Below are 20460 nucleotides of genomic sequence, written 5' to 3'. Positions count from 1 at the left end.
TATTCTGGAAGTCAAAACATGCAAAAGAAATATAGTAAACGATTGACAAGAGATAGCAACACTTTACTCATAAATAAAACACCTTTTATTCATCATCTAATGTCAATTACACTTTACAAATTTCGAGGTTATCTAACTACTAAATCTAATATCATCCTTCAGCCCTATGCTCCGAGCATGTTGGAGATGCTTAACCCGAGTCAGTCCCTTCGTGAGGGGATCTGTTGGATTCTCATCTGATGATACCCTCTTTGCCACGAGGAGTCCTTCTTCGATTCGATGTCTGATAAAATGGTATTTTCTGTCGATGTGTCTGGATCTCCCTTGATCCCTTGGTTCCTTGGCTAAGGCAACAGCGCTTTCACTATCACATAAAATTTCTATTGGCTCTTTAATAGCTGGTACAACTCCAAGGTCTCTAATGAAGTTCTTCAGCCATATCGTCTCCTTTGCCGCCTCGCTAGCTGCAATATACTCTGATTCACAAGTTGAATCTGCCACTGTCTCTTGCTTGGAACTCTTCCAAGAAATTGCTCCTCCGTTTAGGGTAAAGACCCAGCCCGACTGAGAGCGGAAATTATCCCTATCAGTCTGGAAGCTAGCATCACTATACCCTACAACTCTCAAGTCATCACTCCCACCGAGGGTAAGGACCCAGTCCCTAGTCCTTCGCATGTACTTGAGGATATTCTTTACCGCAATCCAGTGCGCCTTGCCAGGGTTCCCCTGATACCTGCTAACCATGCTTAGGGAAAAGGCTACATCAGGTTGAGTACACGTCATAGCATACATGATCGATCCTACAGCCGAAGCATAAGGTATTCGACTCATTTCTGCTATCTCAGCCTCAGTGCTAGGGCTTTGTGTGTTACTCAATCTGGCGTTACTCTGGATGGGTAACTCTCCTTTCTTGGAATCCTGCATGCCGAATCTCTTCAGCATCTTATCCAAGTAAGTACTCTGACTAAGTCCAATTAGTCTTTTACTCCGATCTCTCAAGATCCTTATCCCTAGAATATAGGCAGCTTCTCCTAGGTCCTTCATAGAGAAACACTTCCCAAGCCAGGACTTGACTTCCTGCAGAGTTGGGATGTCATTTCCTATGAGTAGTATGTCATCCACATACAATACCAAAAAGCTAACTATACTCCCACTAGCCTTGACATACACACAAGATTCATCTTCACTCCTAGAAAAGCCAAATTCCTTGACCTTTTCATCAAAGCAAAGATTCCATCTGCGAGGTGCTTGCTTCAATCCATAAATGGATTTCTCAAGCTTACACACTCTATTAGGGTACTTGTTGCTGACAAAACCTTCTGGCTGACTCATGTAAACATCTTCAGCCAATTTTCCATTAAGGAAAGCGGTTTTGACATCCATTTGCCAAATTTCATAGTCATGAAATGCAGCTATGGCTAACATAACCCTTATAGACTTAATCTTGGCTACTGGAGAAAATGGTCTCATCATAATCCACTCCAGGAATTTGAGAGAACCCCTTTGCAACCAGTCTAGCCTTATAAGTGTGTACATTACCATCCATGTCGGTTTTCTTCTTGAAGATCCATTTGCACCCTACAGTCTTACGACCTGGTACATTCTCAACCAAGTTCCAAACTTGATTGTCATACATGGATTGTATCTCGCTATCCATAGCCTCTTTCCACTTGGCGGTCTTCTTCTTGAAGATCCATTTGCACCCTACAGTCTTACGACCTGGTACATCCCAACTCATGATAGCCTCTTTCCGTGTAGCTGTTAGGTTCATCCAGACCTACTAGTGTCTCATCACTAATAAGTGTCTCACCTTCCGCAGTAATATGGAAACCATAGTAATGCTCAGGTGCATTCCTAACTCTTGTGGAACGCCTCAGAGGTACGGACTTGTCATTTGGCTCAACAGGAGTTTCCTCCTCAGGTTGAGGGCTAGTGTTTGAAGTTCCTTCACCGCTTGACTCTTGAATTTCTTCAAGATCGATTTGCCTCCCACTGTCTCCTTGGCTTATAAATTCTTTCTCTCGAAAGACTCCTCTTTTTGCTACAAAGACCACATTATCACTAGGTCTGTAGAAGAGGTAACCAAAGGATTGTTGTGGGTAGCCGATGAAAATACACCTCTCGCTTCGAGGTTCGAGCTTATCATGAGTCTCGCGTCTCACGAAAGCCTCGCAACCCCAAATCTTGATGTGGTCTAGTTTAGGTACTTTACCAGTCCACATCTCGTGAGGAGTTTTGGCAACTTTCTTTGTCGGGACTAGATTAAGAATATGGGCTGCAGTCTCTAAGGCATACCCCCAAAATGAGATTGGTAGCGTAGCTCGACTCATCATGGAACGAACCATATCCAACAAGGTTCGATTACGCCTCTCAGCTACACCATTCAACTGTGGTGTCCTAGGAGGTGTAAATTGTGAGACAATCCCACACTCCCTGAGATAGTCGAGGAACTCTGAACTAAGATACTCACCACCTCGATCGGATCGAAGCATCTTAATGTTCCTGCCCAATTGATTCTCGACTTCCTGTTTAAATTCCTTAAACCTCTCGAAAGTATCTGACTTATGCTTGATTAAGTAGACATATCCATATCTATTGTAATCATCTGTAAAAGTCAAATAATAACGATTAGCATCCCTTGTGGCATGTTTGAATGGTCCACACACATCCGTGTGTACAAGGTCCAACAAACCTTCACCCCTTTCACACGAGCCTGTGAAGGGTGACTTTGTCATTTTTCCAAGTAAGCATGATTCGCAACTATCATCTGACTTTAGGTCAAACGACTCCAAGAATCCATCCTTTTGGAGTTGGCCTATGCATTTCTTGCTTATATGTCCAAGACGACAATGCCATAATGATGCTTTATCCAGGTTATTATTATTAGTAGAATCAATACACAAAACATTATTTCCTAAGTTATCTACAACAGACACAACTTCATACACACCATCACAGGGTAATGCTTTAAAATAAAGAACATTATTAAAGAAAGCATCAATAGAACCAACTTCATTATTAAATGAAAAGGTAAACCCTTGTTTATACAAAGCATGAAAGGAAATAATATTTCTTGCCATTCCTGGCGAGTAACAACATTTATTCAAATCTAAACTAAACCCACTACTTAGTGATAAAGTATAAACTCCAATCTTGGTTACAGGTGAAGCTTTCCTATTCCCCATGATCAAGTTTATTCTTCCTTGCTCCACATCCTCACTTCTTCTTAGTCCCTGCAAATCACAACAAATATGAATACCACAACCGGTATCAAGGACCCAAGATTTAGAATGGGGTGAGTAATTAGAAATGATAGTGTAAATACCTGCATGGTTGGGTTTGACTTTCCCATCCTTCACATCCTGCTGGTACATTGGGCAGTTCCGCTTCCAATGAGCCTTTTCATAGCAATAGAAGCATTCAGCCTCTTTTGGGTCAGAAGAAGGAGTGATGAAACCTTTCTTGGTTCCATTTGAAGAAGAGCCATCAAGGGTCCGAGCCATGGTACCCTTCGAAGATCTCTTTCTGTTCCTCCCTCGACTTTTCCTGATTGCCAAAACCGGAGTTGAGTTTGGAGTAGGAGTGATAGCAACCGACTTCCCCTTAAGACCTGATTCTGCGGTCTTGAGAAGTCCCTGAAGTTTGCTGAGAATGACCTCTTCCTTATTCATGTGATATGTCATGCGGAATTGATCATAGCACGATGGTAAGGAGTGCAAAATGATATCTATTGCAAGCTCCTCTAGGAAGTTCACATTTAGCTTCAACAATCGATCCACTTACCTTTGCATTTTCTGCATGTGGCTCGTGACGGATTCCCCGTCCTTCATCATGGTTGTCATCATGGAGAAAATGATTTCATTCCTCTCTTGTCGTGCACTTTGATGGTATCTTTCCATCAAATCTTGGTGCATTTCTTAAGGGTAGAAATCTTCATAAGACTTTTGGAGTTCAGCTGTCATTGTGGCCAACATGATACACGCCACTTTGGTAGCATCTCTTTCATGTGTATGAAAGTCAGCGATCTCCTGAGGAGTTGCAGTGGTCTCATCAATCTCCTTAAACTCCTTGTCAAGAACATATTCTTTGTCCTCGTAGCGGGTAATCATCCTGATGTTTCTGATCCACTCATTGAAGTTTGATCCATCAAAGGTAACTTTCCCACACAAGCTCATAAGAGTAAAGGAGCCACTAGGATTAGAGCCAGAAGCAGCATTGTTTGAAGACATCTGAAAGAAGAGAACAAGATTAGTATAGATATAAGAGAGTCCTTAATAAAACACCCAAATGTAATATTAAGGCTAGGATCCAATCACAATATAATATAACTTAGAAGAGGTATGCCGTAATCCAAGCTATAACATATTTGAAAGGTAGGTGAATGACGATTCACCAATTTCCACCACGAAAAACGAAATATTTAAATATTAGGTTTTTGATTGGTTCTTAGAAATTCCTAGATTCTTTGAGATTCAATGAACTTTTCAAAGGCATGTTTCAATCTCGAATGTGCCCTCCAAGTTTTGTGACTGGGATACCGAGGATCACAAAATGAGGTGTGAAGTAACCATGCAAATCACTTGGTACCCTTAAAGTTTATCACTCAATCGATGTGCCGGTAAACCATACACGCTCCACCGATACTATAATAAACCTTAAGTCACCCTTTACCTAGCTTGTTAAGTCCAAGTTAGTGTGTCGGTTAACCACACACGCTCCACCAACGACTTAAGCAAAGTGTAAAGTGTAATTTCATGGATTAGCACCTTATTCACATTGTTCCTAAAGTAACTAAGATTGGGAATTTAATAAAACATTTAGTTACTTTATACTATTCATCATACTTTGAATAGAATTTATAAGTCCTTGTCTTACCCGTTCGGCTAACGACCCTCCACCAGTCAAGCAAGCGGTGGGTGAGAGTAGACACCCATTAAGTCACCATTTTATAGGCAACAACCTTATACCCACCTTATAGACCGGCTTCGTGAATGAGGCGTACTAGCGGTAAGACGACTTTGTTCTTATACATATATAAATAATTATTAAATCATCATAATATAAGTATAAGGGATGAATTTTAACTTTTAAAATTCTAAGGGTTGGAACTAAAGATTTAACTTAACTTTACTTGTTCCAAAACTTGAGGGCAAGTTTTGTAAACTTTCAAAACTTTTCATTTCTTGTAACTTATGAGTTTAATAGAGTAATAAAATGAGGACTTTTCATTTTTCTAACACTTGTGTTCTTTTAATGGTTTTTTAATCCAAGAGACTTTTGGTTTTCCATAACTTGAGGACAAGTTATGGACTCCATTAAAACACATTATGATCAAGAATTAAACTACCACATAGGTTACAAATAATTCCTATGATCATCTAAACATCATAAGAACAAGAACATGAACATGAACACTTTCATACATCAAAGTCACACTTAATCTTTGTAATTTTGATAACTAGTTGTTGTAAATGAATTAGAAAAGACATTACACCATCTAAAACAAGTTTTCGAGTACCAAAACAGTTTAGGGTAATGTTTCTAATCCATTTCCAGCAACTAAAGTCGAAATTCTGCACTCTGTCGACCCTACTCGCCGAGTGCATGAACCTACTCGCCGAGTAGGTTGAAGATACAAGTGAACTCGACGAGTCCCCCCATGGACTCGACGAGTCCATTCGTCAGACAGCAAGATTTTCGACTTTTTTTCAACTTTTAAGCACAAATAAAAAGCAAACAAGCCTAGGCTCTGATACCACTGATGGGTTTTGAGCATTCTAACACTTCCTAAGTGTACATGCAACCCTAATAACCTTGGATCTATGTTTGTCTAATTATCATGCAAAGTTGAATTCCAAGGTTATATTCCTATCTAGCATACATGGGGAACAACTTTTTATTTGAATGAAAGATAGAATAACTTACCTTGTTGTTGTTTATGTTCCTTGAAACCTTGTGAGCCTAGCACCCCAAGTGTGATGCCTTAAATGCTTCACACAACACCAAATGCTCTTGGAAAGACTTTTGAGAGAATGCACACTTCTTGAAATTGGCCTAGCCCTCTAGTTTCTTATGTGTCTTGTGTGTGTGTAGCCAATTTTGTGGAGAATGGGACTCTTATATAGTGTTGACACATCTAGGGTAAACCCTAATGTGTCATGACTTTTCATTTCCATGACCCATTGGTTTGTAACTCCCATGGAGCATCCTATGGGTAAAGCCCAACTTGATAATCCATGGAGCCTCTTAGCCCACTATACAAGATATGAATGATTTGCATAATCAACCCATATATTTAATTAGTTATCTTTTGATCACTTAATTAATTCTAAATTAATTCTTGATCAAACTAATCAAATAATATTATTAATATATTAGAACTTATAATATATTAATAATCTCCAAGTGTTATTTCTCTCATTTAGTCTATCCAATTACATGGTGCCATGCAACCCAAATGGACCATGTCGGGTCGGGTCAAGTACACCCCAGAAATAGTTATGGACTTAGACACCTTATCCAACAGAAACAACCCTCCACGTCTGACAACCATCTCATAGCAACGATCGGATCCTGAACTCCATCGAAAGTAGGGGACTTCGTATTATCAAAGTCCCAATACTGAAAACCTCTACCGGTTCCTCCCCCTGCCGCTGTTACAATCATTGTAGCTGCCGCGGCAGCCGCCTCCGTAAGAGCTGCATAGCGCTCATCAAGGTACTCAACCATGGCGGTCTTGATCGACCCAAACATCTCCGGCAACTCAGCCCGAAACATAGCAGCAACCTCATCATGCTGGACCTTATGAATCCTGGCATCCAACTCATCCGTACTCATCTGACCAATGACCCTGGGTGGTACTGATCCATCCTGATCACCCTCTCCTGATCCCGATCCCGAACCGGATCCTGCCCCGAGACGTCTCGTAATCGCCATACAGAAAATACACCACAAGATATTAGGCATTCCTCATAATAACCCCGAGAACTAGCTCCCAACAAAAGCCTAGGGGTTGTGACTTCCTTGATACGCGTATGGGTCCTGTGCTTTCAGTTGTACGAGCCCATACTACCTTCCACACCTACCTATATTTGTATCAAGTATCACCACAACACCCTAATAATAGCATACACATAACGAACACTCGATCCCCACTCTTAAAGGAGCATCACTATCCCATAACCGACCTACCGGTCTCACGCAACTTTCCCATCCATGAAACTTCCACCAACCCTGCAGCACTAGTGTATGCTAGTCATACATAACGCTGGACCCTATAGACTTTCGAATATCAAATCCTACCCTAAGCTCCCAAACATACAAGAACAGAACATAAGGCCAAATCAAACATTCTCAGGCTATAAGATCTTAATTATGTATAACCATGATGCATACACTAAATAACTACAGTAATGATGTCAATTTCATACAAAGGAAACCCTAGGCTAGCAGGCATCATATAATCAGGCAATTTCATCATGTAATTCCTGAAGATCCCTAGCCTAGTACTAGCATGTTGTTCTAACATATCACATAATCAAATAACTCGTATGGTATTTTGGGGTCCACTTATTGGCTCTGGCTGATCGTACCCTCTGTATCCTCCTTTACTTATTTCGAAAAACCTTTTGAAAACCATTTTGAAAAACCCTCTTTGATTTGAGACTGGATTCACACGAATGTTCCTCCAATTCACTCAAACCAAGGCTCTGATACCAACTTGTAACGACCATAAAATTCGAGCCAAATTAAAACATTTTAATTCATTCAAAAACCATTAAGTTCATACATCTTGTTTTCAAAATAGTTTAAACATCAGAGTGTTCCCCAGAACCATATCACATAAATCATAAAACATGAGGAGCAGTACGATCACGCCTTCGCCTTGCCACAATCTCCTGAAGTACTTGAAACAAAACACTGAACCGTAAGCCCGAAAGCTTAGTGAGTTACCCCTAAAATACCAACCACACAAAAACATACTCATAACATAGCACAAATAGAACAACCATGTACATCGGGTCCACTGTGTGACTAGTCCGCCCGCACCGGGCCTTCAGTCCACCTGGTCCACTCTCCGAGCCTCGGCACGTCTGGTCCGCCCTCTTGGGGCCTTCAGCCTATCAGGACCACTCGTTGGGCCTTCGAAATATCCGGTCCCCCTGGGTATGTTGGCCTACAGCACAAAGAAGGACCCGCCTCAACCCAACCCCCGTCAAACAACCATGTGCACATAAAACAATTAATCACATAACAAAGCCTTAACCAGACAAACAGGCTAACAGATCATATAGCATATCAACATCCTAACCAGGATTCCGACCTAACCGGTCACTAGCATAACATTACCCTATATACCGGGTACCGACCTTAACCATGTCACTACCAAAACACCATCCTGAATACCAGGATGCAGATCTAGCAAGGCAATAACATAACAAACAATACCCAAATTTCCATCTGATAAAGGGCCGGTGTTGGTGCCGTAGACCCTGTCGATATAGTGAGGATAACTCACCTCACAACTGCCGAACCGAATCACAAGAGCATAATCCCGAAGCACCGCCTCAAACTCCAACACCTATATCCATCAATAACCATTGACATAAATATCCAATTTACCATAATACTCCTGAAGGTCAAAGTCAAAGTCCTCAATGAAAGTCAACCTTCCTGATTGACTCTACTCCCAGAATCAGCCCGCCGACTCGCGGAGTTCTCATATTCAGAAAACTCTCATAGCACGACTTAACTTGCCGAGTCGCCGCAAGACTCATCAAGTCCACGATCTCTAAGCTTCATCCTAACCAAATCACTGAGTCCCCAACCGAATCACTAATCCAAGGCTTTAACTGAAAGAGGTTAGGTTCTGCGAGCAGACTCACCGAGTCCAAGAACAGACTCGCCGAATTCACGACAATCTTCAATAGACTCGCCGAGTTGTTCTTCCAACTCGTCGAGTCCAAGCTCATCATCATAAGACTCGTTGAGTCACCCATGCGACTCGCCAAGTTACTACGCGACTCAATGTCTTATCTAAAGCCCGACTCGCCGAGTCATCTCCCAGACTCGCCGAGTCCATACGTGCATTCCCATAATCTCGAGTCACAGAGCTACTCCTTTGCTCCAAACAATAGATCTGGGTCTCTAAGGTCTGTTAGCAACATAAAGTTGCTACCTTTATGTGCTTCTTGCCCCATAATACCAAAAACCAAGCTAGAAAGGGACTTAACTCTTGGGGAAAGGTTTTTGCATAACAACTAGAAAGGCTTTCTGCATCAATGATCCATATAGAACTCAGATCTGGAGTTTCAATTCCAGATCTAACTCATGCTTCAAGATCTCAACAATATTTCTCCAACCAAACCCTAAAACACCATGAAAATGGAACTAGAAAGGAAAAGGCCAAGGATAACGATTCCTTACCTCCAAAATGACCTCCCACTGAAGTATAATCCGGATCTCTTCAAGTCTCCTTGATCTTCAATATCCCTATATCCCTTCACAAATCACACAAATTTGCTTCCAAGTCTTCTCACAAACGAAATTAGGGCTTCTGGATCCCAAAAGGGTAGCAAAGAGGCTGATGATGGGTTATAATGTGCTTTATATAGGGCACAACCCCCGGGATTAGGGTTTTCTCCCTTCAGCACCAACTTGTCGAGTACAAGCCGCCGACTCGACGAGTTGACCACTTAAACCCGCGACAAATCCCGCTCTGACTCTGCGAGTAAGCATGCCTACTCGTCGAGTCCCTTTCCTTAATTTACAATTTAAGCCCTTCAACAACACCTCTGGGATTTGGGGTGTTACAAATTTATTGTTAATAAATTTACTTTTTATAGTACATGTGTTTAATTTTTATAAGATAAATTTTGTTTTCGCGTTTTCGTAAAATATTTATGTTTTCGCATGAACCTACTTTTATATATATATATATATATATATATATATATATATATATATATATATATATATATATATATTATTTTATCATATTTCCCAACTGCTTTTGTGAAACAAGGTTTATAACCGATTCAACAATAAAAATGGGTGGAATTATGTTTTATTCCTACTTATTTCAATATTATGTCCATTTTTAAAAAGTTTTTATTTTTATTTTTATTTATCTTATTTTTTTATACATACACGTAGCGGGTAAACAAGTAAAAAGTTGTGCCCGCAACCCCTTTCTGGGAGGATAATAGTTATCACTTAAATTGGAACCAAACTCATCATTTGATTTGGTGAGTTTCATGAACATTTTCCATCATATTGATGCTTATGATTGACAATTGCCACAATAGTAATTTCTTTTTCATAGATATCTAGCCGTTAAATTAAGTTTAGTTTCATTTAAACTTGGTTGGATATATTAGTGCAAATAAGTGTATCATGGATCATTTATCTTCCACTTACAAAATAAATATTAAGCTTGCATTAAAGTAGCATATAAATTTACATGATATAAGAAAAACATTTTATTGCAAAAGAAAGGACTGAATTGTTACCCACGAAGTATTGACTTCACACATGGTACACTTAATTTAGCAAACACATTGATTCTTATTGTATAAATGAAATCTAACTAGGAACATACAAAACCATTTGGGACTTCACCGCCACAGACATTAACGAGCAAGCTAAGAGATAATGGTACATTAAGATTGATCCCAAGGACGTTGGCTTTGATTGCAGTGCACAAACAGACGGCAGCCTCAAGGTCGGCAAGTCCTTGGATGAGAGAGCAACATGGCTTCACCGGTGGTGAACCTAACTCAACTTTGACCAATCCCCCAAGAAGATTAGCACAAACCCCCAGTTTCAATGCATCTCTAGGGCAGGTTTCTGTATTTGGGTTTGTGTTTGGTACTGTGTTCGGGTTAGAGTTGGGATTGGGGTTAGGGGTGTGGTTCGTGTTAGTGTTGGGGTTGGGGTTTTGGTTAGTGTTAGGGATGGGGTTGGAGTAAGGATTGGGGTTGGGGTTGCTGCTTGGATTTGGGTTGGGTTTTTGATTTGGATTGAGGTTGGGTTCTGGTATGTCGGACGTCTCACAGCCACTAACCATGACGCTGAATAAAAGGTTGAATGCTATGACCAGAACAACGGACACATTACTCTTCGATGCCATGCCAAAATCGGTTATGAAAACTTTGTCAATTATGGTAAAGGAAGAGTGTGATGGAGTAAGGGTACAATGGAACATTATATAGGTCTCTGTGGAGTAATATTTTTGGTTTAAATATATTCCAGTTAGTAATTGAGTCAAATTAGCATGTTATAGTTTTTGCTGCCACCAACCCATGCACATCAAAGCGTACGTTGAAAGTCCTTTTTTTTTTTTAACAAAACCAGATGCATTATACTAATTGCAAATAAAAAATATATATGTGCTTCAATGGATTAAACTTTAACAGGGTATATATATTATCTTATATATCTGTTGTTCAAATCTTTTTTAGTCTTATATATATCTTCTAAAGATTCAAATTGCGTGGTATATGTGCTTTGCATGTAGGTTTATGGAAATACATTTTTGCTTCTGTATAGTTTTCTAAAACTGAATATATTTTATGTTTTATATATAAATGGGTCGGCTACAATGAAAAATAAAGAAAAAGTTAGTATGCAATAATTTTGTAAAAGTTACCGATTACAAAGAAGAGGTGAAAACATCAAACCCTTTCAATGTCCTGTAAATGTCTACTAAAGTCACAGACCACGTTTACGTTTTTCCATTTTCTAAATGGATGTATGTCACGCTATCATAGAATAATTAGAAGAGAGGGACTTCGAATCATTCCCATGATTTCAATATTTGTCGAATCATTCCCATGATTTCAATGTTTGTCACATGAAAGATTTTTGGCATCTTAAATATAAATATACTCAATAAACAATTGCTTTGAAGCAGGCGAGGAATACGTGTATTAACTGACTCAAGATATTAGGATTGAATACCCTTAATTATAATTCTAATAAAATTGTAAGTAAATTCAATATAAAACTAATTCTAAATAGAAATTATTAGCCACTACATTCTAGAGTTGTTAGATCAGCGGCATATTTCTACGACGGTAAATAAAAGTTAATTATATGAAAATGTTGTTAGTCTAGCGAAATATATAGCAGCCAAACACACTTTAAATGTTTAATAGCATATATTATGAGCATTTTAAATTAAAATGACAGATTTTTGTTGGGAATCAACTATTAGTTAATGATTGCTATACATTTTCTATCTTTTGCTGGCAAGAAGGAAAAAGAATTAGTAACAAACCGGTTAGTAAACAAATCATATATATACACAAAGAAAACTAATTATTTTTATATTTGGTTTTATATGAACCATTTATACGAACCAATTTACTAAGATGTCCAAAATAGAGAACCAAAAAATATCCTTGTAACATTTTACATTACCGGAGTGCAACTTATAACCATACATGATTGAAACTTGTAGAAGTACCACAAAACACCACATACATAGGTATTTTGATTAACGACCGACAAAATACTGTCATTTGCATGGTAGAAAACACCACATACATAGATGAATTATATTTCTAAAGTTACTAGAAATGATACTAAACTACATGGCTTGTGGTTGTTCTTTGTCAAATAAGAGAAATTTATGCAAAACACGTTTAAAAAGTATACAAAGTTTAAAATATTTTAATAGGTTATCGTGATCCGAAATTGATTATTATTATTATTATTATTATTATTATTATTATTATTATTATTATTATTATTATTATTATCATTATTATATGTTTTTTTATTTAGAGAGTAAGAATAAGCTAAAAGAAATAAAAAAAACACTAAACCCATTAAGGTTTTTTTCATGAACTATGAAAAAATAGAACACATTCCAAATTTGTTTCTTCTATGACAACATTCTCGTTGTTTTCTTTTTTAAGATGATTGAATCATGTTGTTAATATTGTCATATGATTAAGATAAAGAAGGATTACAAGAGTCTTCAAAGAAAAGCATAAAGACTACAAAGAATAAAGCGGATATAAATACTAGCTAGACAGAAACCCTAATGGGCCCATAAACAAGCGGGCTAATAATATATAGACTAATATCCCCCTCAAACTCACAATGCCGCAGCAATTAGCATTGAGAGTTTGTCACATAAGAACCGAAATCGAGAAGTCGATAAAGCCTTCGTAAAAATATCCGCAAGTTGCAATGTTGATGAAACAAATGGAAGCGAAATGGTCCCGAGCTGCAGGTGATGACGGGTAAAGTGACAATCAATCTCAATGTGCTTTTTCCGCTCATGAAAAACAGAATTCTTTGCAATTTGTATCGCACTTTTGTTATCACAATGCAAGGGAGTAGATGAGGAAATGTAAACTCCCATATCCGCAAGCAGCCACCGTAACCAGATAATCTGTCATGTAGTTACAGCCATAGCACGATATTCAGCCTCTGTAGAAGATCTAGAGACAACATCTTGTTTCTTGCTCTTCCATGAAATGAGAGACTCTCCAAGAAATACACAAAATCTAGTGGTGGACTTACGATCATGACGATCACCATCCCAATCAGCATCACTATAGGCACGTAACTCAAAAGAAGATGTCGAGGGAAACAAGAGAGTCTGAAACTGAGTGCCACGAAGATATCTCAGAATACGAAGAACAACGCCCCAATGAACAGAGGTAGAAGTAGTAACAAACTGATTGACAACATGAACATCATGAGCAATATCTGGACGAGTAACTGTGAGATAAACTAAACTTCCCACAATAATGCGATAAAGATTCGGATCGGACAAAGGAATACCATCAGTAAGAGAATATTGTGCATTGGTTTCAAGAGGAGTATCAACAGTCCGATTGTCAGAGAGGCCCGCCCGTGTAAACAAGTCAGATATGTATTTAGTCTGAGAAAGAAGGTACCCTTTCTTAGACTGAGCAACCTCAATACCCAAGAAATAACGCAGCAAGCCCAAATCCTTCATAGCAAATCGATGAGAGAGATCATGCTTCAAAGACTTAAAACCACCATGGTCATCACCTGTAATAATCATGTCATCCACATATAATGACAGAAGAATCCGTCCCGCACTCGAGCATCTAACAAACAGAGCAGAATCATGATTACTCTGGACAAATCCAAGAGAAGTAATCACAGTAGAGAATTTCTCAAACCAAGCACGAGGGGCTTGCTTGAGCCCATACAAAGCTTTGTGAAGCCGACAAACTTCACCGGCCGGTGTTGAATACCAGAGGGAGTTGTCATATAAACCTCTTCATGGAGGTCACCATTCAAAAATGCATTCTTGACATCCATTTGAAAGATCTTCCACTGTCAGACGGATGCAACTGCAATCATAATACGAACTGTCGTCATCTTTGCAACAGGGGAAAATGTCTCCTCATAGTCAAAACCATACTGTTGGGAATACCCTTTTGCTACAAGTCTAGCCTTGTACCGTTCAACAGAACCATCAGCTTTAGTCTTTATCTTGTACACCCAACGACAGCCTATCGTACGTTTCCCAGGAGGAAGAGAAACCAAATCCCATGTATGAGTCTGATTGAGAGCGGTGAGTTCTTCAGCCATAGCATTCTGCCAAAGAGGATCTAAAACAGCTTCTTTATATGATTCAGGTTCAGACAGATGATGAATGTGTTGGATTAATGTCTAAGTCCATAACTATAATTGGTAAGACTTGACCCGACCCGGCATGGTCCATTTGGGTTGCATGGCATCATGCATTTGGATAGACTATAATGAGAGAAATAAGACACTTATGGTTATTAATATATTATAAGTTCTAGTATATTAATAATAAGAATAATGAGATTATTTAATTAGTATTGATCAAGAATTAATCTAGGATTAATTAAGTGATCAAAAGAAGACTAATTAAATATATGGGTTGATTGTGTAAATCATCCATACTTGTATAGTGGGCTAATGCTCCATGGATAATCAAGTTGGGCTAAAACCCATAGGATGGTCCATGGATGCTCCATGGTGTATTTGAATCCATGGATCCAAGGAAATGGAAAGTCATGACAATTAGGGTTTACCCTAATTGTAACACTATATAAAGATCTTATTCTTGACAAAATTGGCGACTAGTATCACACTAGAGAGAGTAAGAAAGGGCTAGCCAATTTCATGAAGTGTAGATTTCTCTCAAGTTATTCCAAGTGTATTTGGTGTTGTGTGATTCCATTTGAGGTGTCACACTTGGGGCACTAGGCACTCAAGCTTCATGAAGACTTTGTACATCAAAGAGGTATGTATTCTATCTTGTTACATTCATTGTTTTGTATGCTAGATTAGGGTAATACCTTGGAAGTTCTTATTTGCATGTATAATAGAGAAAACATAGATCCAAGGTATTTAGGGTTGCATGTACACTTAGGAGTGTTAGAATGCTCAAAACCCAACAGTGGTATCAGAGCCTAGGCTTGTTTTCTTGTTATACTTGCAAAACTGCTTAAAAAAAATCGAAATTGTTTCTGTCTGATCATCAGACTCGGCGAGTCCATCACGAGACTCGGCGAGTCCATGCCTTAAAAGTGATCAAATCGATCCAACTCGCCGAGTTGGTTCATGCACTCGACGAGTTGGACCCCCAGACAGCATATTTTCGAGGTTTTTGGCTAGAAATGGACTAGGAACATTACCCTAAGTTGTTTTTGAACTTATAAACTTGTTTTTGATGTGGTAATGTTCATGCTAATCCATTTTCAAAGATAATTGTCAATAGATTCATGTTTTTTATTAGTTTAAGGTTTAGACTAATTACATGAAAAAGTTTGATTTGAATTATCTTGTTCTTATGAGTTGCTTAGATTAATAGAAAAGTTGAGTGAAATAGTTGTTTTCAATCCAAATTAATCTAAGAGTTGATTCTAAAATGTGTTTTTGTAACTTGTCCTCAAGTTATATGAAAAGTCACATTTAAGTTTCATAAAACTCATAAAAGTTGGCAATGGTTACAAAAGATGAAGAGTCTTGTCCTTAAGTTATGGAGGTTCAAGAGTCACTTTATTAAGAAATAAATAAATAAAGTGTAACCTTAATTAATTCCATAAGTTATTAAATAAAGAAAAGTTAATTCTTTTATTAGTTTAAAGTCTTCCATAACTTGTCCTCAAGTTATGGAACTTGAAGAGTTTTTGGATTAAAACTACTTTAAACACATAAGTTATGGAATTAATTAGTTTTGAATAGTTTCAAAACTTTCCCTCAAGTTTTGGAATTTGAAAAGTTTTTACTTATGAATACTTTAATTCCAAGTTAGCCCTTAGAATTTTAAAGAGTTAAAATTCAACCCTTATACTTTATAATATTATAAGATAATAATATATATATGTATAAGAGTAAAGTCAGTCTTACCGCTAGTACGCCTCATTCACGAAGTCGGTCTATAAGGTGGGTATAAGGTTGTTGCCTATAAAATGGCAACTTAATGGGTGTCCACTCTCACCCACCGCTTGCTTGACTGGTGGAGGGTCGTTAGCCGAACGGGTTTGACAGGACTATAATCCTCCCTTCATTAAAAGTATTAATGATAAATACTAAGTAACTAAACTCTTAATAATACCCAATCTTAGTTACTTAGGAAAATGTGAATAAGGTGCTAATCCATGAAATTACACTTTACACTTTGTCTAAGTCGTTAGTGGAGCGTGTGTGGTTAACCGGCACACTAACCTGGACTTAACAAGGTAGGTAAAGGGTGACTTAATATTTATCATAGTGTCGATGGAGCGTGTGTGGTTTACCGGCACATCGATTGAGGGGTAATTTATTAAGGGTACCAAGTGATTTGCATGGTTACTTCACACCTCGTTTTGTGATCCTCGGCATCCCAGTCACAAAACTTGGAGGGCACACTCGAGATTGAAACATGCCATTGAACAATTCAATGAATCTCAAAGATCTAGGAGTTTCAAAACCAATTAAAACCTAATAATACATTTCGTTTATCTTTGTGGAAATTGGTGAATCGTCATTCACTTACCTTCAAATATTTTATAGCTTGGATTACGGCATCCCTCTTCTAAGTTATAAAATAGTTTGTTGGGTCCTAGCCTTAATATTTCATATTGGGTGTCATATTAAGGACTTTAAATCAACTATCTTGAATATCTCCCACAACATGTCTGGTTTAGACATTTATGATCTTCCCAAATCTCTTGAAACAAGTTTTCCTAAATGAAGATGATGTCCCTTGGAAATCATACTTCTTTCTCCTCCTCCAATTATTCTCCCTAACCCACAAGTTCTTGAAAAGTTTAAGGTCACTCAAGTCCTATTGGCAAGGAAAGGTCTAGGTGTGGTCACATCTTGGAGATGTAGTCACATATTGACAAGCCGGGAGAGTTGGGTGTCAAAGTCTTGAGAAAGTTGGTGGTTCAATCACTTTCTAAGTCACATAGTGAGTTCTTTTGGAACACCTGTGAAACAGACTATGACAAGACCCTTAATGATCTTATCTATTTGTTAAGATCAACTTCCTTAAAACTTGATGGACATTGACAATAGTGACACAGGAAATCCAGAAAAGCTTTCTCTTCCCAATGGAAAGGGATCGGCCATTGTCAACTCGGTTGACCAAATGGTAAAGAGAAATGCTAAGTCTGTGATAGTCCCGTGTACCATTATCAAATGGTCTATATGTTTATATTTCCAAAGGAAGGAGCATTGGTTGCGAAGCTGCCAAATTTACCTAAGAGTGTTAAAGTCAATAAGTTTGACTCTACTTTAGGTAAAGTCCACTATCTAACTCTGTTAAGTTTCTATTATGAGATTCCTGATACATGATGTGACTGGGTCACATGGTGATGTTTTAAGAATCAAAGAAAAGTGAAGAAACTTAAAGAAAGAATATGCTGAATCTGATCGCATAGATGGATTTCTATCGCATAGTTTGAAGATCGGATCCCTGAGCTACTTCTTAGGAGTTATGAGATATTGCTTAGGAATAGATAACAACAAGTTTTCATATGAATTGTAAGGACAAGTTTTTCCGCAAAGTTTTAAAATAAAAGGAAAATTTTTGATTTTATTTATTTTATTTTATTTTAAAATATCCTTACAATGGCATTTGAGGAAAAATTGTTGCTTATATGATTCCATTAAGAGCAAGAGTGGAAATATGAAATTGATTCTTTCATTTATGGTAATGTCAAAATTTACCAAATAAGGAAAGATTCTCATCACCCAAGTTTCAATTGGACCGGAACTTGGAATCATGCAAGTTGTATAGCATGATGAATGAGAACTTTCAAGTTTTGGAAAATTAAGACTAATTACTTGTTCACATGGATGTGTGAGTCAAGTGAAGGACTAAGGGATCGAGTACACATTCTTGTGCACTGATTAAGTCCACCACAAAAGTTTGATAAGACTATTCGTCATAGTTTACTAAAGCCCAGTAAATATGATTATACTTACATGCTTAAGTGTAACTCTGAGACATTGGAAAAAGGTTCCAATGTAAGGTAGAGCGAATAAGAAGAATCAATCTAGGCAGAAGGATAAAAGTTTCTCAAATCTGAAAAGATGGGAGAGTACTTTAGTATCGGTTTTGTGATCATCTTAATGATTAAGAAACCATAGCACAATTAGTTCTCTAAGGAAATCTTAGTGCATTCTTATGACTAAGAAGAGGGATCTTGAATTGTTGAATTGGTTAAATCTAGAAGATGAGTCATATTTCGTTCCAATACAAGTCTTAGAGTCATACTCCAAGATTGTAATTTGAGTGACATGTCTTAAAGAAGGTTTAAAAACACTTGTTAAATGTAAGAGTAAAAGTTTTCTACTCTTGTATATTTGAAATTGGTAAGTTGTGATGTTTTGGATAAAACAAAGACCAACTAAGGCCAATTGTGTGAAGTGTTTGTCTTGATTAGAATCCGCACTATCTCTTGGATATTTGACAAGGGAGTCTTATAGGTCAAGAGGACAGTGGGAGTCTTAAAAGTCTTGAAAGTCTCAAGAACTAATCAAGAATAAAACCTGAAGTTCTTCTCTAGCACACGACTTGAGGTTTATAACCTATCGTGTTGACATATATGTGCCCATTCCAGTTAAAGTTGGCTTTGCATATGAGTTCTTAGAGTTCTCAATTTGTTGCACAACAACTTCGAAGCAATGGCAGGCCCTTAAGCTACCAGGTGGCAAGAAATTAAGATTGAGTTCAGTCCATATGAGTTTGGATTTGTCATTATCCTTGTCTTGTGACCATGGTTTTGATAATTCACATGGATAAGAACACATACACCATTAAATCTAAGTGTCATAAGGTTTCTCTCCGATTCATGAAAATGATGGTGAGGAAACACTTTCACTAAGTAGATTTTAGCTAGATAGCAATTGTGATATTTGCATTCTCAAAGTCGTTAGTGGAGCGTGTGTGGTTTACCGGCACACTAACCTGGACTTGTGAGAAGTGGCAAAAAGGTCTAACCATTATGATTACGGCATCCCTCTTCATAATTGTTTAGACACACAAGTGGGCTATCTAAGGAAAGGTGTATGATTTTGATAAAGTTTTATCAAAACAATCTAGTATCAGAAATCTAAACATTGGTAAGAAAGTCAGCTGATTTATGAGTACATGTCAAAGCTAGTGGGAGCATCAGTGTTATGCTAATAATCATCATGTTAGTGGGAGCATGATAATTATGATAAGTATTGCAAGTTAGCAATGTTAATTATAGAAAACAAAAGGTTTCAATTGGGAAAGAGTTGTTTTGCTATAATTAAGGGAGAGGAAATTATACTTCATCTCAAATCTATAAGCTTAGATCGTGAGGTTTTAATCATTTAGTCAAGGATATATATGAATTTCATGTTGGAATGGCTCAACATAAGGAAATTCTGTATATAGGTCCATTATTTGCGTTCTAAAATTCGGTTATGATTATGGCATCCCATTTCATAATCTGAATTATGAGAACATGGCAAATTGAAATGGAAATGTTATATCAAAAGACTGGTTTAGTCTTTATGTGAGACATCATGAATCATGTCCCATATGCTTCGGATATAGGATCGATTACATGTGATATATTCATCCTTTCTAAAATTTTCCAAATGCATGGGGCATTAAGAAGGGAAAAGGTTTAGAACTGGATATGACTAAAAGGATTAAACAATTGTCGAGGACAATCTAAGGTTTACCATAGATTGGTTGCTCAAAGACAGTTGGAAGTATAGTGATAATTCTGGAAGGACCATATTGACATAATCTGTAAGGAGGCAACTCTTGTTCAGAAGTGATAGTCAAAATGGAATCTGGAAATGTTTCAAAGTTAGAATTTTCAATCTGTGTAAGATTAAGGAAACTTAGTGCAAGAAGGATGTTTCCAAGGAGTTGATCTCCTTTGGAATGCTCTGTAATGTTTGTTGTCAAGTCTTTATGACTTTGTGCATAATCATTACAAGAGGATCAATGCATATAAGTTT

General features: G+C 37.7%; 1 protein-coding gene across 1 annotated transcript; it reads right to left on the bottom strand.

The window, feature by feature from the left end:
• Nucleotides 1-10481: 10481 nt before the first annotated feature.
• On the bottom strand, nt 10482-11162 carry LOC145057925 (uncharacterized). The gene has a single exon (XM_079005841.1). It carries the CDS (start codon nt 11129-11131, stop codon nt 10589-10591), a length of 543 nt encoding a protein of 180 aa, XP_078861967.1. The 5' UTR covers nt 11132-11162; the 3' UTR covers nt 10482-10588.
• Between the last annotated feature and the right edge of the window lie 9298 nt (nt 11163-20460).

Source organism: Lactuca serriola, chromosome 6, assembly GCF_051521515.1.
Source record: "Lactuca serriola cultivar US96UC23 chromosome 6, Lser_US96UC23_V15, whole genome shotgun sequence".
NCBI lineage: Eukaryota > Viridiplantae > Streptophyta > Magnoliopsida > Asterales > Asteraceae > Lactuca > Lactuca serriola.
This window is presented reverse-complemented; position numbering and strand designations above follow the sequence as displayed.